The sequence below is a fragment of the Engystomops pustulosus genome, chromosome 4 (assembly GCF_040894005.1).
Source record: "Engystomops pustulosus chromosome 4, aEngPut4.maternal, whole genome shotgun sequence".
NCBI lineage: Eukaryota > Metazoa > Chordata > Amphibia > Anura > Leptodactylidae > Engystomops > Engystomops pustulosus.
Genome location: NC_092414.1, coordinates 129,793,614 through 129,806,657, shown reverse-complemented (window position 1 = coordinate 129,806,657; position 13,044 = coordinate 129,793,614). Strand labels below are relative to the sequence as shown.

The window sequence follows — 13,044 nt, the reverse complement described above, 5'->3', positions numbered from 1 at the left end:
AAAACCCACTATGGGCGGGCAAGAGCTGTACTGGCTTTGGAAAGGCAACAGTGCCGCTAAGCCTAAAATCAAAAGAATCGGGCCCAAAAAAGAAGGACTAATGTGGTTTATTATCACATACCTGAGTACTTTACTATAATCTACACATAAAAACAGTTAATTATCCATTAAGGAAGCATGGGAAAGACATCAACTTCTGCTTTTAGTTTTATAAATTTGTTTCTATGTTGTTTTTGTATGTTTGTTTGTTGCTTTTCTTCATTCTTTTTAGTATGTCAGCTGCACTTTAAGTAACTTATGCAAAAAACTATTAAAATTATTTTATAAAAGGCTATGAAACCTGTTGTTTTTACTATTTGTTGTCTTCTAATTAGGTTTTACTTTCTTTTCAGTATCTTGTGGAAATATCTACTACAGTCTTTATTCTGTGACCACGTCAAACATTGTTGGGTCTGAGTTTGACAACTTACTGCTGAGCTTAAAAGATCAAGATTTGGTGAGAATAAGAATTCAGAAAGAAAAATAAGTGATTTTTTTTTTTTCACTCTAGGTAGATTTTTTTAGTTCTTACACCTGCTCTTTAAGTTTGATCTGGTAAAGGGAATCAATTAGCTTGAAAATGCAGAGCCATCTGCAGGCAATAAGTTCTAGAGCAGGATGATCGAGGCACATAATGTTTTACGGGGAAAGACTTGATGTAATGTTTCACTGACTCTTTAAAATTTAATGCTTTTTCTGTGCTTAGGAGTACAATCTCTTCACTATTGAATTAGGCTTTTTATTAAGGATTTATGTCGCATTCTAGAAAAATCTCGAACTGATAGTTTGTCCTGTTGTTTTGCTGTTTTCATCAAAGACTGTGCATAACTACATATAGATAACTAGTTCACATACCCATCAGAATGCAGTCAGCACTAAATATCTGTGTTGTGCAAGTGTTTTCTTACCTTGACCTCCGGATGGTACTTTTCATGTAACATCTACAGCATTCAATGGATGATTCTTACTTAGTCTTTGTGTAGAACAAAACTGACAGCTTTTTCACTCCAGCAAATATAAGCGCAGGTTTTTACTTTTACTTTCTGTTATGTCTGTGAACTGAAAATGAGAGTTTTTATCTTTTCAATTCTTTTATTTATTTATTTTTCCTTTCCTGAAGCATTTACACATCGATGCATTAGCCAATGCCTATGACCAACAGTGAAAAGGTTAACCTGCTTAAGGCTAATGTTCTACAGCATAATAGTGCAGTGTGTCTTTCTATGATCCAAAGCGGTTTATAATCACTCATGAAATCTTTTAATACGTGCTTGGAGATGGGATTTGCTTAACAATAGCATCACATAAATATTTTTGACACCTATCCCATCATATGTCAAAATTGAGCACTGTCAGATCAAGTGACAAGGCAATAAAAGTACGTTGGAGGAGATGTATTAATGTTTGGGTCTGTAGACAAGTGCAGAGTAGAGCTAGATGCTACTCTGCTGCGCCAGATTAATTGCTGTGTATGATGCTGGATGATTAATCTGGTGTTGTATAACAGTGGTCCCCAACCTTTTTGTTTCTGGGGACCAGCTTCACCCAAACTTTTTTTTAAATGTGCCTTTTCCGGTAACCCCGGTCTAAAATGCCACTTTTCTGTAGCCTCGTCCTGAAAGTGTTTTTATTTCCATTGTCTGTATTTATAAGAAGGGAGCTGCAGAAAAGGGGACACCATAATATCCCTTTTTCTACAGCCTCCCATACACCTACAATGTTTCCTGGCCTTTTTATTATGAGGGAAAATAATATATACATGCTATACATACTCGAGTATAAGTAAAGGCACCTAATTCCCCCCCCCCCCCCCCCCAAAAAAAAAAAAAAAAAGATACGATCTGACCATCTAGGGTTAATGTACCCTAGAGGGTCTAAAAAATGGTGAATAAAAGAAAAAATATAAAAACTGTAAAAAAAATTAAACTATTAAAAATTCAAATCACCCCCTTTCCCTAGAACTAGTATAAAATCATAATAAACAGCCTAGGTCTAGAATCTTCAATAAATTACTGAAAACCTCTACACACACCATACACTCACCGGCCACTTTATTAGGTACACCATGCTAGTAACAGGTTGGACCCCCTTTTGCCTTCAGAACTGCCTCAATTCTTCGTGGCATAGATTCAACAAGGTGCTGGAAGCATTCCTCTGAGATTTTGGTCCATATTGACATGATGGCATCACACAGTTGCCGCAGATTTGTCGGCTGCACATCCATGATGCGAATCTCCCGTTACACCACATCCCAAAGATACTCTATTGGATTGAGATCTGGTGACTGTGGAGGCCATTTGAGTACAGTGAACTCATTGTCATGTTCAAGAAACCAGTCTGAGATGATTCCAGCTTTGACATGGCGCATTATCCTGCTGAAAGTAGCCATCAGATGTTGGGTACATTGTGGTCATAAAGGGATGGACATGGTCAGCAACAATACTCAGGTAGGCTGTGGCGTTGCAACGATGCTCAATTGGTACCAAGGGGCCCAAAGAGTGCCAAGAAAATATTCCCCACACCATGACACCACCACCACCAGCCTGAACCAGTGATACAAGGCAGGATGGATCCACGCTTTCATGTTGTTGACGCCAAATTCTGACCCTACCATCTGAATCTCGCTGCAGAAATCGAGACTCATCAGACCAGGCAACGTTTTTCCAATCTTCTACTGTCCAATTTCGATGAGCTTGTGCAAATTGTAACCTCAGTTTCCTGTTCTTAGCTGAAAGGAGTGGCACCCGGTGTGGTCTTCTGCTGCTGTAGCCCATCTGCCTCAAAGTTCGACGTACTGTGCCTTCAGAGATGCTCTTCTGCCTACCTTAGTTGTAACAGGTGGCGGTTTGAGTCACTGTTGCCTTTCTATCAGCTCGAACCAGTCTGCCCATTCTCCTCTGACCTCTGGTATCAACAAAGCATTTCCGTCCACAGAACTGCCGCTCACTGGATGTTTTTTCTTTTTCGGACCATTCTCTGTAAACCCTAGAGATGGTTGTGCGTGAAAATCCCAGTAGATCAGCAGTTTCTGAAATACTCAGACCAGCCCTTCTGGCACCAACAACCATGCCACGCTCAAATCACCTTTCTTCCCCATACTGATGCTCGGTTTGACCATGTCTACATGCCTAAATGCACTGAGTTGCCGCCATGTGATTGGCTGATTAGAAATTAAGTTTTAACGAGCAGTTGGACAGGTGTACCTAATAAAGTGGCCGGTGAGTGTATATGGATACTTACAAATTACAGGACTGGTTTTCATACAAGAAAAAAATTTCGGATATTAGTGGTAGGAAATGCAAATCTTTGTGGAACATTCAGCAGTAGCTTCTACTCTCAGACACAATATTTGCCATCTTTCTTGTTATAGGCCCTCATCAAAGGATTGAATGATCAAGGCTTTTTTATTGTGGTGAAATCTGATGAACTTCAGAGCAGCACAGGTAACATTTGTCTGAAGATTTCTATAGTTTTTTTGTTTTTAGAATCTAAAAATATGTTTTATTTTGCAGGTATCGGTGACGGTATCTCCGATCAACTCAATGCCTTGTTTTTATTTCCTCACCAAAAGCTTTTTGATGAAAGAGGTAAAACTATGAAATAAGTCAAGTTTATATATGTTTTAATTAGTTTAAAATGTGACGGTAACCTTAGGGTTTTAATATATAAACCTGCTTGGTCAGTGAGTCCCAGACCATGCAGTGGCCAGATTTCATGGAACAAACCCTATGCCAGTGATGGCAAACCTTTTAGACACCGAGTGCCCAAACTAAAACCAAAACCCACATATTTTTTGAAAAGTGCCAATGCAACAATTTAAGCAGTAACTTATTACTCCCTACTCTGTCACAGGTTTAAATCGTATAGGCACCACAGGACACCAATACAGTGAAAAGGAGAAGTTCATATTATTATTGTGGCTTCCTTCCAGGGTCCTGGGCTACCTGGGATTACAAGAGGCTTTGTGTCCTGTTTGGCGAACTCTGCGATGGGGTGAAGGCGCGGGTGCCCAGAGAGAAGGCTCTGAGTGCCACCTCTGGCACCCGTGCCATAGGTTCGCCACCACTGCCCTATGCCATGGTTAGGCTCCTAGAGGGTCATTTATCTTATTTCCCCTTCTCTGCGCTCTTTTTGCACCTGTTGTGAGTCTATTTTTTGCACCTCATTTGTTTTTGGCTCTTTGTTAAATGCAGGTTTTTTTGCCCCTAATAATGCGCAAATCATACCATTGCCTTTTCTAAGCAGGTCAGGACTGATGTGTTATTGCGCAATTATTTGAGCCCATAGGAGCAAACATCTGTAAAGAGGCGCAATGTAATGACAAATAGGGCGTAACAACACGCGGCGAATTGAGCCGTAACATTCCAAAAGCCGCAAAATGGCCATTATGCAGCAAAAGGGGGCAAAAACACCAACAACATGGGGGAAAAAATGACCTCCACTAAACAGCTCTACATTGCTATCATGATTAAAGTCTGGTGGTGGTATTCTGTGGGGAACTAGGGACTCCTTTCAATATATATTACTATGTTTCTTGGATTCCCGGGCACTGTGTTTGGTAAGTGAAAGGCAGCCACCACGTGGTCCAAGATTCCCCGGGCCTATGTCTGTGAAACGTAGATAAATTACAAAAAATATCTACATCAATTATGCTTAGAAGTTAGAAAGCATACAATCACGGGTAAAAGAATAAATGGGAAGTGTGCCCGCCGCTTGTCCATCCTGGTCCAGGATCCAGTAAATAATCCAATAGTAGAAAGAATGCAGCAATACACAGGATCAGTTTAAATCACACAAAGTATTTTAATCTAACAAGGTGCAATGTTTTATATGTCTGTTAAAGACTATGTACACCTTTGGGTGAGGAAAATAAATATACATAAATATATACCGTATTTTCCGGACTATAAGGCGCACTTAAAAGCCTTGGATTTCCTTGGAAATCCAAAGTGCACCTTATAGTCCGGTGCAGGGCAGCGGACCATACTTACAAAGGTCCCCGCTACCAGAGACAGCAGATCTCCAGCGGGAACTGCAGACCACGCGGCACAAACAACTTCTGCCGCGTCGGTCTGCAGTTCCCGCTGGAGATCTGCTGTCTCCGGTAGCGTGGGACCTTTGTAAGTATGGTCCGCTGCCCTCCTCCACCTCCCCCTCACCTTCCCCACTCACCTTCCCCGCGTCTCGTCGGGTCTCCTCTTCGGGTCGCGTCGCGTCTCTTCTCGTCGGGTCTCCGCTCCGCCCCCGGACCTCCGCCACGCCCCCGGACCCTGCGCCTTATAGTCCGATGCGCCTTACATATGGAATTATTCCATATATAAGGCGCATCGGACTGATGCGCCTTATATTCCGGTGCGCCTAATGGCCCGGAAAATACGGTAGTTCTAAAAAAAATGCTAAAATGTTTTCAGCACTTTTCTTCCTACTCTTCTTCCTTCACACTACATCCCTACTATGTCTATAAATCAAGGAGGTTCCACCTCTACCCTTTGCCAAACTTCTATACAGAGACTGGGAGAGATATGTATTTTTTTTTTTTTTTTACAAACACTGGTACATGGTTAATTAATTGCACACATAGAGGTGCAGTGGGCATTACTGAAGGAAAGGTTGAGCTCTGTCAGACTGAGCTGTAAGATGAGAGGCGGCTGTAGCTGAGGCTCATACATGAATAGAGCATAGGTGTTGACTGTCTGAATCTTACTTGGATGTATTTAGTGAGAGCGCTGTTTTATGTATAGCTATCTATGCAAACGGTCTGGCATAAAGGTTAGAAAATGTTTAATATGTCCATTTGGTAAAATATTTATTCTGTTTAAGTGCAATCGGCAATGAATAAGGTGTACCTAGCTGTAAAAGGAACCTGTCATCAGAAGCCCTTTTTCTGGCTCTTTCATGTCCTACTAGAGAATATTGTACACATTGCCAAAGAGTTATTATAGTAAAACTTTTCTGAAAAAAGATAAGATGATAAGATGAAAGTTTACCTTTCTGTATGCAGAGCTGTTAACATCCCCCCCCCCCACCGTGTCACTGCTCAGTCATGCATAGATTTCAAATTTAAAAAAAAAGACTCAAATGTCCCCCATGCCTGTGTCTCCCCCACCATCGTTCCCCCTCTCAGGACCTCCTACATGTCTGTCCCAGCCCTTACTGGCCACTCCCAGTGGGCAAGGGACACAGCTCTTCATACAGAAAGGCAAACTTCGATCTAGCTAATCTTTTTTTCCGAAAAAGCCAAACGTTGGCAATGTATACACTATTCTCTATAGGGACATGAGGGAGAGAGGAAAAGTGCTCCGGATGACAGGTTAAGACTAAAGGGAGAAAATAAAGAAAATAAAGAAAAACTGAAATAACTGAAATGAAATTAATATTGATTATGTTGATTTTAAATGTTTTCTGATTAGAGCGAGAAGAGTGGCAGAGCAAGTTCATAAAGAAGGTGCTCCCATCTACAATAGCAAGTCTTCTACCTGGCCTTCACTATGCTATTTTAGAGTCCAGCAAGTTGCAGAAGGACAGAGCCCTTTACCCTGGTCCATTGGTGGAACAGTATTTTAGGAAATATGCAGTTCTGCAGACAAAGAAAGGCAATACATCCGAGAGGGAGCTTGAGAAAAGTAAACAATCAGCAATATTTAATAGTCGTAGTGATGGTCACTTTAAAAAGTGTAGTCCGGTGGCCTTTTCTTGTCTCCAGTTGTACATTTCATCACCTGTAAATTTCAGTGTCCCGGTAGTAAAAATGTCTAACATCTTGGCTGAAAACGCCATTTCATCTAGTAATACTGACCAGCCTGGCAAAACTTTAGGAACCTTAATTAAGCTGGACAGTCCAGCTTCAGTGCCTAAGCTGTCTGTAAGAGCAGAATCGAAAGCTGGCGGCAGCAAGCTGCAAGGAAAACGTGCCGTTCATGAGGAAAAAGAGCTGCGCTCTAAAAGAAGTACCAAAAGAAAAAGTGTTAAGAAAAAAGAAAAAAAAAGCAAGAGTAAATCTGTCCCACGAGCTGCTCTGACCATCACGGAGACTGTAGAGAATCAGGCTTCAAACAAAAGAAGACGGCTTGTTTCTGAGGACACAAAACAGATTAGATCTTCAAGAGAAGCTACTGTAAAACTTGCGAGTGCTCCATATTCACAAAGAAGAAAAAGAGGTATATAATCCAGATAGTGTGTGAAAAATAGCTATGACCAGTGTTCATAAATTAGTTTTACACTTGAAGGGGCAGATTTATCAAATTGGTTACAAAAGAATTCTGTTGTAAGAGGGACATGCCTTTGGTATAAGCAGCATTGTCTTGATTAAAACGGACATGACCTTAGTTGTGCCAAAAAATAGCATATTTTTCTGCACCAACTAATCAATGCAAAGTACATCTAGACAGTCTTTCAACTACACCAGATTTATAATCCAGCAGCAGACCTTTTGATAAATCTGGTACAGACTTGTAGACACTCTTGATAAATCTACCCAAATATTTGCGGTGGTTTATTAGAAATGTCTGAGAACAAAACTATTCTAGTTGCAACCAATTGGAGCTTACCTATCAGTTTTCAAACAGCAGTTTTTAGAATGAAAACTGAACTCTGATTGGTTGCCATGAGCAACTAGAACAGTTTTCTGTCAGACACTTCTGATTTCCCCCAATGCACCTCCCTGGTTAAACCATGTGTCATTTTTCTATTTACACCTACTGCAGTGTTTCCCAACCAGAATGGCTTAGTGGCTATAGTGTGTCATAGTGCCATGCTACTAAATCCAGGGACCAGATCCAGGCTGTTACATAGTGCGGAGCACTGTGTACCACCCATGGTTTATCATGCTTGATTTTGAAGGTAGATTTCCTTTAACCACGAATGATATAAAAAAAATTACTGAAATCTCCATGAAAGTCCAAAGAATTGCTTTTTTGATTTGTAAGCCATATACATTTTAAAAATGAAGAAAGCATAAAGCAGCCATATGGGAAATGTTAGTTAGTAACTAATTGGGTGGTACAACTATCTGTCTGAAATGGAGATAATTTAGAATTTTGAAAAAGATTTTCGCCAAATTTAAATTTTTTTTTGCTTACAAAAATCCAAACCATATCAACCATCATTTACCACTAACCTGAAGTACAATATGCCCCGAACAGACACTATAAAAATAATTTTGATAAATTATAGAGCGATCGGTCAGATTACAAAAAAATGGGACTGAGCCTTGATGTTCAAACTGCCTGCTTCTTGAAGGGGTTAAAGTGTATATAAGACAACCTAATCTCTCACTTTTACAATTTGGGAAGCAAACTTATTGCAATATGCTGGAGAGAGAAATGGCATTAGGGTTTTGTGAGTTGTAATAGGTTTGGAATCTTTATGAATAATAGCAACATTTTTGTGTACTAAACAAAAAGCAGTTTTTTGGCTTTACAGTGTCAATGTGTATTTTTTAATAAAGCGCATTTTTTTTTTTTTTTTTTTTAGGAGCTGAAGTTTTGACTGCTGCTCTTGTACAAGATGAAAAACGCCAAGTAACTGAAAAGATGGCTTCAACCAAAACAAATGAAGAGCGCAAGAATCTGACAAAAAAACCAAAAGCCATTAAGAGAAAACCAAGAAAAGTTTTACCACCTGAAGAGCAGGTTCCTGACAGGCCTCGAAAACGTAAAGAGCCTGATCAAGGTAAAAATATACAATTATTATTTATTTATTTATAGAGCCCCTTGAGTTCTATGATTCTCTACATGTGGTAAAGATCTCACATCCATGAGAACAAATGGATGTGCAAGAGAAATTTTAAGAAATACAGCCTACAATGTAGAAAATCGGTCCCTATGTATCCATTTTAACCATTATGTTCCAGGATTGCATCTGGATTTGGAGCATTGGCTAGTCCTTTGAAACTGCTGTGCTGTGAGATCTCTCTGCTCACAATTTTTTTTTTCTGGCATACGGACCATGGGCCTCCAAAGAAGTCAATGAACCCGCAAAAGAAACGGGTGGCTCATTCATATGCAGTCTGTTTTATGCTCAATTGTTGCCAGGCAATTAACTGGGCAGGAAAAAAGATTAGAAACCCATCTTTTTTGCCACTGTGAAAAAAAAAGATGCTATATAGTCGTAAAAAAAAAACGGATCTGCATATTTTGTAGATGTGCAGTGCACTTGCTGGTCTGAATGATCTGTTATACGGTTTCACAGACCCTCCCCATTGGCTAACTGGAAACGCCTGCACAGGCCCAGGAAATCTAAAATAAACACCAAAGGCATACACAACTTCCAGCGGCATGGCCCCCATTTCCTCTCCGCTTTAACCAGAGGTGGTGAGGCTCTTATGTCTGCTGTTAAGTATCTCTGGCCTCAATGGTCAATAACAGTGATATTGTGATTGTACCTTTTTTCAATCTAAAATTGTCCTGGAATGTTGTCAACAGAAAGATGTTTCGCAGCACCCTCATCAATTATAGGAACTTGTCCATGGGTGAGTTATGTAGACATAATGGGGCAGATTTATCAAGCTGTCTGAAAGCCAGAAAATTTCCAGTTGCCCATGGCAACCAATCACAGGTCCCTTTTAAAATATTCATGAGCACTGGTAAGATGAAAGCTGAGCTGTGATTGGTTGCCATGGGCAACTGGAAATATTCTGACTTTCAGACACTTGATAAATCTGCCCCATTATGTGACCTGAACATAGTACATGAGCTTTTTATTAAAGTATTATAGTTTAAGATAACATGTTGCTTTTTAAGAATATTTTAAGTTGAGACATCTCCTTTTAGTTTGCCATTAATATTACAAAGTGTTCTTTACATATGTACTTTGTGTGTACAGGCAAAAAGGTGGTATCCGTGGCGGTTACAGAAAAGTCTGAAAACTTGAGAAAGGCAAATGAGAGAAATGGTGAACGAATAGGAAAAGCCGTTAAAAATAGTCCAGAGACAATAAAGACAGTAACAGTTGAGCAGATGAGTACATTCAGCAAACCAAGTGAAAACGCTGTTCCGATTTCTGAGGACAGTATGATGGAGAAACGAATAAGCATGTATGAATCTCATGCTCTTAACCTGCTGGCTGACTTGGCCCTAAACTCATTTGGGACTACAAGCATTCCTTATATAAAAACAGGGAATATGACATCTGCAAATGAGTCAATGATTGGGGAAGCAGCAAGTACAGGTGACCATGTAAGTACCGTGGACCTTCCACCTATGGACAGTAGCCTCCCAGCTCCGTCTACTACAGAGCCTGATCATATAGTGGAAAGTGAAGGTGATAAGCCCAAAATAGGCTCAAATGTCTCTGCTCGAAATATTGTATCACACAAACGTATAGAAAACATCGAAAAACAGTTATCACCGAAAGCCCACTTTGCTGCTGCCAAGGCTAAAGCACGGTATAATGCCTTAAGTAAGATTTGCTTGGAGCATTCTTATTCTCAGCTTCCATTAGAAGATATTTCTGGCAAATCTGCAAAACAAGCGATTGAGCAACCCATCCCGAGCGTTCCCGATTCTACTACATCATTTGACGTAGTGCCAGAATCCTCAACAAATGGTATTCCGGGAGAGGTTTTGCTATTGACTAGTGAAAACAAGTGCCCAGACGCCAATCATAAGCCGCGAGCAGTGTCAAAGTTACAGGACAATTTGGTAATTACTCTTAACTGGCAACCAAAGTATGATTTTGATCTTGACAGCAAATTTACCAAGGATCCGTTAGAGAAAACAATAAATCGAGCTCTTCATGGGTAAGTTGGTCATTTTTATTTAATAAATGCATAATATGTTTTATCCCTCCAACCTACCATGAGGAATCTACCATCAGACGTCTGTCTAATGGTAGATTCCTCCTGCCTGCCTCTGCCCTAATCTGTAGTTTAATAATACTAGGACACAAGCCAAGTTATTAAAAACTTTATTTTAGTAATGTGTAAATTACTCCAGAGGCTACAAGGGCATGGAGTAGCCTTGGCTCCCACTGGCCAACCAGGCTAGTATATGCCCCAGTAGCCTCTGCAGTTCATTTACATATTACTAAAATAAAGTTTTTAACAAGTTCGGTTAGGTTACAGGATTACTAAATTACAGATTAGAGCAGAGGCTGTCAAAAGGAATCTACCATCAGATAGACTTCTGATGGTAGATCCTCATGGTAAGTTTCCTTTAAGGACCAAGTCATTTTTTTTTAAATTATCACATACAAAGAGCCATAACCTCTTTTATTTTCTTGTCACAATTGATTTCTAAAACAAATACTTTGAGAGCGTGTTTTAGAAAGAGATTATCAGGGAATCCACTCCTTGGCAAACAAATGAATACATCAAGGAGTCTGGCGTTCTAGTAAAATATGTAAGTGAACAATTTATACATTTGGTTGGTTAAGTGCATGCAACTGCAAAAACGGGCCACAAACTGGGTGAATGTTTGCAGACCATTTCAGACCGGTAAAAATGGGAGGGTTGAGCGCTGTTCACTTTTCCGATCTCTGGAGTAGCTGTGTGGCCGTCGCTGTAAATCCAGGCAGGTAAAGGACTTGCTCCAATAATTTACAGTGTGGTGTGACATGGGGGGGAGATGTATCAATCTGTCTACGCCAGGATATTGGAGTAATTTGCACCTGAAATGCTGTTTTCCACATTTATTGAAGGTTTTAGACTATTTTAACCCCTTAACAACCTTGCCTTTTTTTGTTATATTTTTACACGTAATGGGCTTATTTTCTATTATTTAATATTCCATGGCGTGTACTGGGAAAAAAATTCCAAATGCAGTGAAAATAATGAAAAAACGCATTTGCGCTGTTTTCTTGTGGGCTTGGATCTTACAGCTTTCACTGTGCGCCACAAATGATATGTCTCCTTTATTCTTTGGGTCGGCACGATTACGGGGAATACCAAATTTGTATAGGTTTTATAATGTTGTGTTTTTTTTGTTTTTTTTTTACTTTGCCATCTTCTGGCGCCAATAACTTTTTCATACTTCGTTTACGGAGCTGTGGGTGGTGTCATTTTTTGTGACTTTTGATGACTTTTTCATTGCTAAAATTTTTAGGACTTTATGACCTTATGATCACTTTTTTTTGGGGGGGAAATGTTGCCATGTGCTAGAAAATTCATTATTGTGGCACAAAAAAGTAGGCCATCTAATAGGAGGGGCAAAGTACAACTCGCCAGTCTTATAGTGCACCAGATCCAGCATCAGACACCATGATTAATCTGGTGTAGCAGAGAACTATCTAGTTCTACTCTGCACTGGTCTAAAGAATGACACATTAATACATCTCCCCCACTGTGTGCTCAGTAGAGCCTGTGCACAATAGACCTCTATCCACAATTTGAGCAGCTAGTTCACAGTCCCAGACACGATAGTGTGCACTTAACCATGGATTCAACCATTAAACAACCTTTTTCGTGTTAGTATTTTTATTCTTTACTCCCCTCATTCCAAAAGCGATAACAAGCCTTTATAAGAAAAAATAAAAAAGTTATCTGTGGGACAAATTGTACTTTATAGTGCCACCACTTAATATTCCATGCAATGTATTGGAAGGCTGGGAAAAAAAATTCCAAGTGCGCATTTGTGGCATTTTCGTGTGGGCTCTGTTTATACAGCTTCCATTCTCTTCTCCAAATTACATTTCCCCTTTTATTTTTTGGGTTGGTTCGATCAGAGTTACCAAATTTATACAGACTTTATTAGATTTTAGTAGATCTTTTTTTTTTTTTTTTAAAATTTATTTTGCCATTTTGCTAAATTCCGAGACCAATTCACACTTTGGTGTGCGGGTCTATGTAAGTTGTCCGTTTTTTTTTTTTTTTTTTTTTTCAATTTGGGACCTACACTCACCGGCCACTTTATTAGGTACACCATGCTAGTAACGGGTTGGACCCCCTTTTGCCTTCAGAACTGCCTCAATTCTTCGTGGCATAGATTCAACAAAGTGCTGGAAGCATTCCTCAGAGATTTTGGTCCATATTGACATGATGGCATCACACAGTTGCCGCAGATTTGTCGG

The 13,044-nt window shown here is 39.8% G+C and overlaps 1 protein-coding gene across 4 annotated transcripts in view; it reads left to right on the top strand.

Moving 5' to 3' along the window:
* Nucleotides 1-13,044, top strand: part of TASOR2 (transcription activation suppressor family member 2) — a 67,657-nt gene that overhangs the window by 18,596 nt on the left and 36,017 nt on the right. For all 4 annotated transcript variants that reach the window (XM_072147458.1, XM_072147457.1, XM_072147455.1 and 1 more), the window contains exons 7-12: nt 393-496; nt 3,410-3,482; nt 3,552-3,626; nt 6,450-7,196; nt 8,512-8,709; nt 9,862-10,777. In XM_072147458.1, the coding sequence (XP_072003559.1) occupies nt 393-496; nt 3,410-3,482; nt 3,552-3,626; nt 6,450-7,196; nt 8,512-8,709; nt 9,862-10,777 (2,113 nt within the window). The remainder of the gene's footprint in view (nt 1-392; nt 497-3,409; nt 3,483-3,551; nt 3,627-6,449; nt 7,197-8,511; nt 8,710-9,861; nt 10,778-13,044) is intronic.